Source organism: Crocuta crocuta, unplaced genomic scaffold (genome assembly GCF_008692635.1).
Source record: "Crocuta crocuta isolate KB4526 unplaced genomic scaffold, BGI_CrCroc_1.0 scaffold339, whole genome shotgun sequence".
NCBI classification, from domain to species: Eukaryota; Metazoa; Chordata; class Mammalia; order Carnivora; family Hyaenidae; genus Crocuta; species Crocuta crocuta.
In genome coordinates, this window is record NW_027530357.1 from 2,132,421 (window position 1) to 2,142,756 (window position 10,336).

General features: G+C 48.9%; 2 protein-coding genes and 1 long non-coding RNA gene across 3 annotated transcripts in view; 2 read left to right on the plus strand and 1 right to left on the minus strand.

The window, feature by feature from the left end:
* Positions 1-4,858: 4,858 nt before the first annotated feature.
* Positions 4,859-8,902, plus strand: RPLP0 (ribosomal protein lateral stalk subunit P0). The gene is made up of 8 exons (XM_077766015.1): positions 4,859-4,898; positions 5,178-5,279; positions 6,232-6,407; positions 6,516-6,603; positions 6,721-6,867; positions 6,976-7,161; positions 8,004-8,144; positions 8,675-8,902. The coding sequence occupies exons 2-8, from the start codon at positions 5,226-5,228 to the stop codon at positions 8,834-8,836; spliced, it is 954 nt and encodes a 317-aa protein (XP_077622141.1). The 5' UTR covers positions 4,859-4,898; positions 5,178-5,225; the 3' UTR covers positions 8,837-8,902.
* On the minus strand, positions 5,826-8,410 carry LOC144233187 (uncharacterized). The gene is made up of 2 exons (XR_013335618.1): positions 8,335-8,410; positions 5,826-7,262 (listed from the first exon to the last, which is right to left on the minus strand). It is a non-coding gene; the product is annotated as an uncharacterized LOC144233187 (long non-coding RNA).
* An 800-nt stretch (positions 8,903-9,702) lies between the features above and the next one.
* GCN1 (GCN1 activator of EIF2AK4) overlaps positions 9,703-10,336 on the plus strand; it is a 60,699-nt gene continuing 60,065 nt past the window's right edge. Inside the window, exon 1 of the mRNA XM_077766045.1 lies at positions 9,703-9,717. Within this exon, the coding sequence (XP_077622171.1) occupies positions 9,703-9,717 (15 nt within the window). The remainder of the gene's footprint in view (positions 9,718-10,336) is intronic.

Here is a 10,336-nt window from a genome sequence, read left to right on the forward strand (position 1 = left end):
GGCTGGTGCAGGATGGCAAGAGGGGCCCGCTCTTCCTTCCGCTGCCAGAGCCTCTGGGCTTTCCTCGTCCTTCAGCCCCCGCCCAGGCTGCCAGCCCTTCCTCCTCCCTGGACGTGTGCCCCCACCGACCTGCCTGGCCGTGCCAGCACCCACACTGGAGCCGTCTCTTACTCCTGTTTTGGCAGTGGAGCCAGGGGGAAGGGCAGGCAGGGTCAGATGGGGTCTTTTTTTATCCCTCTCCCCCCATGCCCGCCTAATTATCTTTGTCCCGAGAGTACTGGGGGACACCCAGCTCCCTTCAGACAATGCCAGCATAAATCCATCTGCCCAAGGGTAGACGTGGTCAAGGGGCCACCAGAAGGTTTCTTGTGCTCCTCTTGCCCTCCAGTCTCCCCAGGCCTGGGCAGCTGCCCCCTGCCTCCTCATCCCCCCATAACCGCCCTGGTTCTACTGAGAAAGGCCTCTCCAGCAATAATGTTTTATAGTCACTTCCTCCGTCTCTGGGATGGCGTGAGGTGGGGAGTTTTGCCCCGTGCCTGGACACTGTACCGACTTTGATAGATTTCTACACTGAGGTTTGAATTCGTATCATCTTGAGTTGCTTTTACTTCTCTTTACACAATGATTTTGAAGAGATTTTAAAGATGTCCCCTTTTGTACTCTCCTCCTCCACAGCCACTGGTCCTGTTGGTGACAATGGCCGTGGCGTGGCATTTGCCTTGTACTGAGGGCTTGGGGTGGGGAAGCAATTTGTATTTTATTTTTTCTCAGCACAAGCAGGTGAATTCGGAGCAGCTCTCTGACTCCCCTTCCTTAACTTCACAGCTCACCAGGACTGTTTTATAAACTGCTGTATTTTAAAACCTCTTCCTTACTACCTGGGCCAGCAAGCTCTTAACTGAAACGGGCCTTATGGTGTCTTACCCTTTGGGGCCTAGAATTCTGAACCTCATCCGTCCTGTTCCTGAGGGGGGAGAAGGGGAAAGTACACTTTCGGGGGTGCTGATTCCTGTCTAAGCCATCAGGAGCATTTGCTCCCCTGTGAACTTTCTGACAGCAAAGAGAACCCACCAAACATTCTCGGCCTCCTCACCGCTTCTCTCTGGCTTTTTCTTCTGCCTTCTCGGGAAAGCAGGTATCTGATTTTGACCAGTGGTCTTGCTGATTCCACTGGGCCCCTCATTTCCCCAAAGTTCCCCTGCCCTCCCTGGAGCCTGGAGGTCCGGGGAAAAGGGCCCAAAAGTTTTTGCAGGGGGGCCGGATAGGACTCTGGGCAGAGGGACAGGATCCTGCTAAAGCAGTGGGAAGCCCCCGGAGCTCTGTCCCCCAAGGATGAAACAGGAGAAGGCAGGCCCGGGGCTCCGGGTCCGCAGAAGGGGCCCCTGCTGGGTCTAACGTGAGGAAGATCCGGGCCACTCCACTAGCCTCATGGCAGAGACTGAGTGCGTCGGGGTCTCAGAAGAGGGTCCCCCTCCTTTGAGGCAGGGCTAGGAGCAGCCCTGGTCTGGGGAGGTCAGCCAGCCAGGCCCCTCCAAAGGTCTGACGTCTCCACTTCCACCCATAGGCCTTATTGCTCTGTTTACAGCGACCTGCCCCAGGTCCTTCCCTTAGGGGTACTGGGGTTTCTGGGGTCCACCTTCTGGGTCAATGGTTATTTGAGGATTTTATTTTATTTTTTTCTCTGTAAACTTTTAACCCAGCTTTCCCCCATTTCAATTCCTGTGATTTATGCCAATAAAGTTTGCCATTATTTTCACCTATGCGTAGTGCCTTTTCTTGGTGAGGAAGATCCCATCTGAGGTAACAACTCAGTGCCAGAAGAGAGATCAAACCTTCTGCAGATTCATGGGGACCATACCATGAGAGTAACTCAGTCGAGGTTCCCTTACTTGAGGCAAAACATCCCCAGAACGCATGGGATCTCCGTGTGAGCTTGGCTCTTTCCTTAGCAGTTGGTGCAGAAAAGCAGGCGGAGCAGTGCTGTTGGGCCCTGTGTGGGTCAGGCCCTGCCTTCGTGTTTTGTTCTAGATTCCTGAAAGGCATCCTCACATGGGCCTGTGGGTGGCATCACCTTCCTTTACAGATACAGGAAGGGGTTCAGAGAGAACTGACATGCACAACACTCCTCTGAGTGAGCTCAGAGGCAGGATGTGAACCCAGGGCTTGCCTCTGCCTGGGTTCCTACTTTGACCAGCCCCCACCCCCCTCCTAGCGGGACTTGCTGGCGGGGGTGGGTGGTGTGGTGGGAAACTTTCCCAGAAGTTCCCTGGAGTTATACTTGAGAATGGATCTCTACTGCCTCTCGGTGGTCGTATCCATATTTGCATGCTTCCTCTTGGTCTGAGCCAGAACTCCAGTCCTAGGAGCTTCCTGGGATAGCTTTGTTCCCCTAGCTGCTTCACAATTTCCCCGTTCTCTCCAGTGCGTTTCCAAAAAGCAGCATGTTGAATTCTAGTTGGAATCTTGATTGACCATTTCACAGTGAGCTCAAGTGGAAATTACCTTCAACCGTCACCCAAAAGTAATGATGGTTTATTTTTCCAGACCATGCTGGATTTTATAGAAATGTATACGGCGCACTTCACTGTAATTTGCTTTTTCACTCAACTGTACTTTTTGAGTATTTTCTCGTGTCAATAAATATAGATCCGCATCATCTTTAATGGCTTCATGATATTCCATTATATGGATGTACTACAATTAGAGATGATATTTATATCATCAGAGCCAGGATGTCCTTGGAAAGGTACCATGTGAGTACGTATATACTTGGAAAAGTACGTTTAGGGAGAGACAGCCTCAGGGGTTGGAAGGGACTGTACAGCATCATGAGGCTCATGGGCTTTGAACTTGCTCCTAGAGTTCAGTTCCAAAGCCATTTTTTTTAATGTTTATTTTTGAGAATGAGGGACCATGTGCACATGAGCAGGGGAGGGGCAGAGAAAGAAGGGGACAGAGGGTCTGAAACAGGCTCTGCGCTGACGTCAGCCAGCCCAATGTGGGGCTTGAACTTGTGAACCTCAAGATCATGACCTGAGGCCAAGTTGGTTGCTCAACCGACGAGCCACCCAGGCGATCCGAAGCCATTGTTTATTTGCTGAGGGACTTGGGCAACTTGTTTAACTTCTGTGAATTTTCTCACTAATAAATGGAAATACTAATACTGTATCTCCTCAGGGAATTGTTGCAAAGATTCGCAGCAGTAATGTGCACAAAGTACTTAGCGCAAGGCTGAGCATGCAGTAATACATTGTCATTAAAATGGGAGCTTGGCAGTAATTGACTCCAACAGTTTTCTAAACAGCTGGTTATCAGAGGCACTAGGAAGCTTTGAAACAAAAATACATAAATTTCTAACTTGGCCATGTGAAAAGGGTGAAGACAAAAACATGCCTTCTGCCCTAGGATCTAAGCTCAATCATTAAAAAAATTATGGATATAGTATAAGTATTCAAATAAGTGTTGACAGCACCGGGGTGGCTCAGTCGGTTGAGGGTCCAACTCCTGATTTTGGCTCAAGTTGTGATTATGGGTTCGAGCCCAGCATCAGGCTCTGTGCTGAGCCTGGAGCCTGCTTAAAATTCTCTTTCTCCTCCCCTGTCCTTCGCCTGTGTGCTCTCTCTCTCTCTCTCTCTCTCTCAAAATAAATAAATGTTCAAATAAGTGTCAAATGAGTGTATAAGAAAATAAATTAGTATTTAGTGACTTCCTCCTACATTCCAGGGACTGTGTTAAGTCTTAACACGTATCTCATTTAATTCTCATAGCAACTATCTAGAACATGGATACTTGATTATCCCAATTTTACAGCTGAGAAAAAGGAAACAGAGGGTCAGCAAGGTGAAATCAGTTCCTAAGATGACATAGCAAGTGGTAGAAGAAGGATATGGATCCAGGTCTTCTGACTGCACAGCTTGTATTCATTCATTCAACAAATATTTATTATATGTTTCCTATGTGCCAGGCACAAGACAAATGTCTCTGCTTTGTGGAGGCAGCATTCTTGCAGGGAGAGACAGACAACTAACAATGTAATAAGTTATATACTGTGTTATAAAGTATAAGTGCTAAAAAAAAAGGCATAAGTGTTACAAAAAAAAAAAGGAACAGAGGGAGTAGGGGGTGGTGGTAGTGGATGTTTGGGGTAATTTTAGATGGGGTGACCAGGGCAGGACTCCTTAAGTGCATGATACTTGAGTCAGAACTTGATGGAGTTGAGTTACTTCCGTGGATGCCAGCAAGAAGCCTTCTAAGAAGAGGGAATAGCTAGTGCAAGCCTCCTAGAGTGGGAGCATGCTCTGGAAAAACAGGGAAGAGCATCGTCTGGCTGGAAGCGAATGAAGTCAGTAGGAAAAGAACCTGCGGAACCTTGTAGGCAGTTTTAGGCTTTTACTCTGAGGGAAATGGGAAGCTTTGGAGGGATGTTGAGCAGATGAGAAATGATCTAACTTAGGTTTTCAAAGATTACTCTTTTTTGGTAGGGGGAAGAGCAAACTGTAGACAAGAGATGATGCTGTTTCTAAAGCATATTCAATTATTTCTCAGCGCCACATGGTACTCTTTATAAAGTTGGCGATTTGGCCAGGTGGCCTGAGAAAACTTGAACTCCCACACTCAGCAGCTCCCGCCCAGCAGAGGGAAGCAGCTCGGCGACGGCTCCTCCAAACACCCGGCAGCGCCGTTCTTAACCGCCTTTATGTAAAGGAGGCTTTCTGTTGGCTGCAGTGGCCGCGATGTCATCCAATGCCGCGCCACGTTACTTGTGCGTCACCAGACGGGCGGCGGCACCAGCCACTAGCCGGGGACATCTCCCGCGTTTTCTGATTGGCCGCTTCGTTCACGTATAAAATGTGTGCGCCGGCGCGCGGCCCTCCTCTCTCCAGGCGTCCTCGTGAGAGGTTCGTGTGGGTCTTGGGTTAGCGCTGGCACTGGCGGCGGGAAAGATTGGGGGTGGGGGGTGGGTCTTTGTGGGATCTTGGGGATGGGTGGCGGCGTCCGGGCCTGTCCCGCCTGGGGCCTCGGAGGTGGCTTGCGCTCCTCGAGTGGTGGAGACGGTGACGGCGGCGGCAGTCCCAGGTCGGGCTGTGGCCTGTCCAGAATAGGCCTTGGGCTTGGATCCCGGAGGGCCATGGGTCTGGGGGATGGGGGGTTTGCCTGAGCTCCCTCTCTTTCCTCAGTGACCTCGTCTTTAAACCCTGCGTGGCAATCCCTGACGCACCGCCGTGATGCCCAGGGAAGACAGGGCGACCTGGAAGTCCAACTACTTCCTTAAGATCATTGTAAGTGTGGGGTGGGTCGCGATCGCCCATTATGGGGGTACTAATAGGGACGATCAGCTGTCATGTACTGAGCACTGCTTTGGTGCCAGCTACTAAGTGACCATTTTAGGAAAATCTCACTTCCACAGTTTGCAGAGATCATCCCCACCCCCCACGCCCCCTTTTCAGAAAAACGGGTTCAGGCAGGTTAACTGGCTCCTAAGATGGCAGCATTCATATTCTGGTCTGTCTGGCTTCCAAATAGCGCTCCTCATTGCTTTGCATTTCTGTCTCCATTTTGGACCGTCTGAGGCAATGAATGACTCATAAAGTGGCAACTTGTTGCATAGTTAGGTCTTGTCAGTCAGGCAGGATACTACAAATCTTGTGAATGTGTTCTCTTGGGGTGGTCTTGAGGTGGGTCTTCCCTACCCAGAATCGCAGACCATGCTTTGTGCATTAGGCTGCCTTGTGGAGCTTAGTCTATTCTCCCGTTAGTCATGAAAGTTTACAGACATACAGAGAACTTAAAAGGATTGTCTAGGAATCACATAGCCATAATCTAGATTCTCTAAGTAACATTGTATTTGTGTTATGTCCTGTTAAAAATGTTGCAAACCTACCCTTATTTGGAATGGTTCTTTTTTTCCCCTTCTGTTGATGGAACCATTTAATGAATCAGAAACATGCCTCAGAACTAGGAAAAATTAAAAATGGTACAGTAAAAAATATTGGAGGACTGACTGTAGAAACCTAATTGTCCATGTTCATATTCTGGGTACACATTGACAAATCTGTCAGTTTTACAACTCAGGTGGCTCCTGGTGGGAGAAATTGTCCCAGTTAGTGCATCACTTCAAAGCATAGAAGGAAGGAAGGGAGATAGAAATCCTTGATTTGGGATTTGGTTTCTCTTAGTACTTTTCCTGGTTCTTCCTGCTAAACCTCGTTTGTTTCTGGCTTGTTTTCGTAGCAACTTTTGGATGATTATCCAAAATGCTTCATTGTGGGAGCAGACAATGTGGGTTCCAAGCAGATGCAGCAGATCCGCATGTCCCTCCGCGGGAAGGCTGTCGTGCTGATGGGCAAGAACACCATGATGCGCAAGGCCATCCGAGGGCATCTGGAGAACAACCCAGCTCTGGAGAAGTCAGTTAATTGTCTGTGTATCTTTGTCTGCCCTTCTTGGTGCTCTTCTATTCCCTGGAGAAGGATGGTGCCGAAAGGTGACGGTCTCCTGTAAACTTCTGTTTGCAGACTGTTACCTCACATCCGGGGGAATGTGGGCTTTGTGTTCACAAAGGAGGACCTCACAGAGATCAGGGACATGCTGCTGGCTAACAAGGTAAGAGGAGAAGCGGGTTGGCTGAAGAGATCTTAATTTTGGCTCCTTCAAAGCAAAACTGACCACGCTTAACTTGTATTTGTGGCGGGAAGACTTCTCACTATTGTTATTGTTCAGGTGCCAGCTGCTGCCCGTGCCGGTGCCATAGCCCCGTGTGAAGTCACTGTGCCTGCCCAGAACACTGGTCTGGGGCCCGAGAAGACCTCCTTCTTCCAGGCTTTAGGCATCACCACTAAGATCTCCAGGGGCACCATTGAGATCCTGGTGAGTGGGCGTGGCTTGCCAGAGTGGCCCTGCTAGTGGTGGGGGCGTGGTTGCTGTAGACCTGCTGGCTGTCCAGGTGTCAACTCCTAACCCTACCTTGTTCCTCAGAGTGATGTGCAGCTGATTAAGCCTGGAGACAAAGTGGGAGCCAGCGAAGCCACACTGCTGAACATGCTGAACATCTCCCCCTTCTCCTTTGGGCTGATCATCCAGCAGGTGTTTGACAATGGCAGCATCTACAACCCCGAAGTGCTTGACATCACAGAGGAGACTCTGCATTCTCGCTTCCTGGAGGTACATGCTCTCCATCTGAGACCCCTGGGACATGAATGGCTGAGAGCTTCAGCTGCGGGCTGAAGTCAGTCTTCATACTGGCTGCGTAGCTGCAACTAGCCCTGTAACCAGAGACAGATACTTTGTTTACCTCAGTTTCCTCATCTGTAGACCAGCAATAATAATATAAGGTGGCTGGAAGATTTAATGAGCTAAGGAATATAAAGCCACCTAACAGCACTGGCCATCTAGTGAGGACCATAATTCTCCTCGGGCCTGCATGCAGTAAGTCATGAGATTGTCAAAGGAGAAATGAAGAAAATGAGGACAGTGTAATGCATTTGTTGCTAGTATCCTGTTTGGGAAGGACTGACTTTTTCTGGAATTGTCATGCTTAGTTTTTGCCAGTAAGATATTTTTTAATTGATGAGTAAGGTGATAGAAGATGGAATTCCTTTTTTTTGGACAAACAGAAAAATTGGAATTACACATACTGTTAACTGTTTGCTTGGAAATCTCACTAGTGGATGAAACTCGTATGTGGAATTGGCTTACCGTGTTTTTCTCCTAGAACTGAATGGTTTAACAGTTGATGTTTTCACAAAGTTTGCTTTTTAAGTAAATGCCATCATTATGGTATAGGAACTACTCATGTTGGGAATAAGGGCCAAAAGCATTTATACATTACTGGATCTGAATTGCCCTGCCAGGAGCATTTGGTGTGAGGAGAACAGTTTGAAGTGTCCTGTGTGAGACTAAGATGCTAATCTAGCAAGTCTTGTCTGCTGTTGAACTTTGCTTGGACTTCACGGTCTCTTCTGTAAGATATCTCCCCTGAAATGTAATTTTTCTCTCCTCCATAGGGTGTTCGCAATGTGGCCAGTGTAAGTCTGCAGATAGGGTACCCAACTGTTGCATCTGTGCCGCATTCTATCATCAACGGATACAAGCGGGTCCTGGCTTTGTCTGTGGAGACTGACTACACCTTCCCACTTGCTGAGAAGGTAAAAACCCACTGGGACCACAGTGGGCCTGATGGGGATAAATGGATGACAACCTGCCGAGTTGTGCTTTAACGATTGTATTTTACAAAGCAGATTTTTTTTTTTGAGAGAGGGTGCAAGTGAGCCTGGAACAGAGAGACAGGGAGAGACAATCCCATGAGGGGCAGAGAGAGAGAGAAAAGGGTCTCACCTGATGCAGGGCTCGAACTCCTGAAACGTGAGATGACCTAAGCCGAAGTCAGATGCTTAACTGAGTGAGCACCCGGGCACCCTGAAAGCAGATACATGGGGGCAGTTGAGGTGTGTCCTTGACTTTAGAGGTGACAGGAGACCCAGCGAAGGGCTAGTTAGTTGATGGGTAAGCTGGGCCTAAACTCACCAGGCCGTAGCCAAGCTGTCTTGCCTGATCACTTGCATGGAAGGCTTCACTGGCTTAGAAGTTATTGGCCATTGGACTTAGAACTGAGGGATTGTGGGTAGTAGGGGTTGTGGATGACCATTTTGATCATGAACTTTGCCCCTTGCTTCAGGTCAAGGCCTTCTTGGCTGATCCATCTGCATTTGTGGCTGCTGCCCCCGTGGCCGCTGCCACCACCGCTGCACCTGCTGCCGCTGCAGCCCCAGCCAAGGTTGAAGCAAAGGAAGAGTCGGAGGAATCAGATGAGGATATGGGATTTGGTCTCTTTGACTAATCACTAAAAACAACCAATTCAGCCAATTTTGTGAAACAAGGAAATAAAGGCTTACTTCTCTTAAAAGTCTCTGGACACTTCCATTTTGTGCATTTTGAAGTTCACAGTGCTGTATACTAGAAACTAGAGCCATGGTAAACAGTAGAGCTTTATCTGAAGGTGACATTGTGGTGTTCTCCCCTGTCCCCCAATGTGTCTCTTGTAATTAAGTGAGGTACTGCTCTCCTACCATCCACTACTACTCGGCATTAACTTTTTTTAAGGTTTTATGAAAAAAAGTTTTTTTTTAATGTTTATCTTCTGAGAGAGAGACAGCATGGGCATGGGAGGGGCAGAGAGAGGAAGACCGAGTCCGAAGCAGGCTCCAGGCTCTGAGCTGTCGGCACAAGGCCTGATGCAGGCTTGAACTCATCAACTGGGAGATCATGACCTGAGCTGAAGTTGGATATTTAACCAACTGAGCCAGCCCCCAGGTGCCCAGATTGTAAATAAGGTTTATTTTGAGAGAGAATCCCAAGCCTCTGACCTGGAACTCTTAAGTACTGAACTGTGAGATGATGGCTGAAGTCAGTTAACCAACTGAGCCACCCATGTGCCCCAAGATTTTTAGGTAATCTTTACACCCAGCTTGCGTCTCAAACTCACAACTCTTGAGATCAGGAGTGTTAACACTCTACCGACAGAGCCAGCCAAGCCCCTTAACTATTTTTATTGTACTAGAAATCTTTTTCCACGGCCATCTGGCCACTAGCTTGGGTGCCTCTGAGACACTTTGAGTAGGTGTATTGTCCGTTGAGATACTGCCAGTGTTCTTCAAACTAGGTGGCAATCCAATTCATGATGAGTTGTGTCTCAAGAGATAAAACATGGTTGCTGAAAGGGTAGGTGTTTGCGTATTGCAAATCTGTATTGGTTTGTGATGCAAATGTATTTGTTATAATTGGGTTTCCCTCTAAAGTTTGAAAGCCATTGCTGATACAGGCTAATCGAGGGCCGACAAACTGGGCAGGCTCCATTCACTAAACTTAAGAACTGGCCGATCTACACGGAAAATTGAGAAAACGCCCTGTGGACCATGAGGTCCTGTTCCCACCCCGTGGCCTTTTCTTTGGCTCCCGGCCTGGAACCAGGTTCACCCTGAGCAGGCTCCTCCCAGCTCCTGAATGGCAGCCAGATCTACTTCGTTTCCTACCTCCTCCTACGTTGTCCGCCTCTGGGTTACAGACTCAGGATACTAGGTCACTGTCTTTTGCCTGGTTCAGTTCTGCCATTTAGGGAGCTCCTTTCTCTAAAGAGTGTGGTCTTTACTGGGTAAAGGCCCACGTTGGGGAGTCCAGGCCTGACCTGCCAACTCGAAGGGGCGGGGCGGAGGCCGCAGGGCCGTCTCACCGCCTTACACATCCTCAAAGGCCGCGTTTCCCACGAGGCCAGGCGGAGAAGGCCCCGGGGCTGAGGAGCGGGCCTCCGGGAAAGGCCTCGACCTTCCCGGCACCGGCCCAG

Coding starts and splice junctions, on each gene's coding strand:
- RPLP0 (XM_077766015.1), top strand. CDS start 5,226: ATGCCCAGGGAAGACAGGGCGACCTGGAAGTCCAACTACTTCCTTAAG. Junction 7,162..8,003: donor TGCATTCTCGCTTCCTGGAG/GTACATGCTCTC, acceptor TCTCCTCCATAG/GGTGTTCGCAATGTGGCCAG. Junction 8,145..8,674: donor CCTTCCCACTTGCTGAGAAG/GTAAAAACCCAC, acceptor CCCTTGCTTCAG/GTCAAGGCCTTCTTGGCTGA.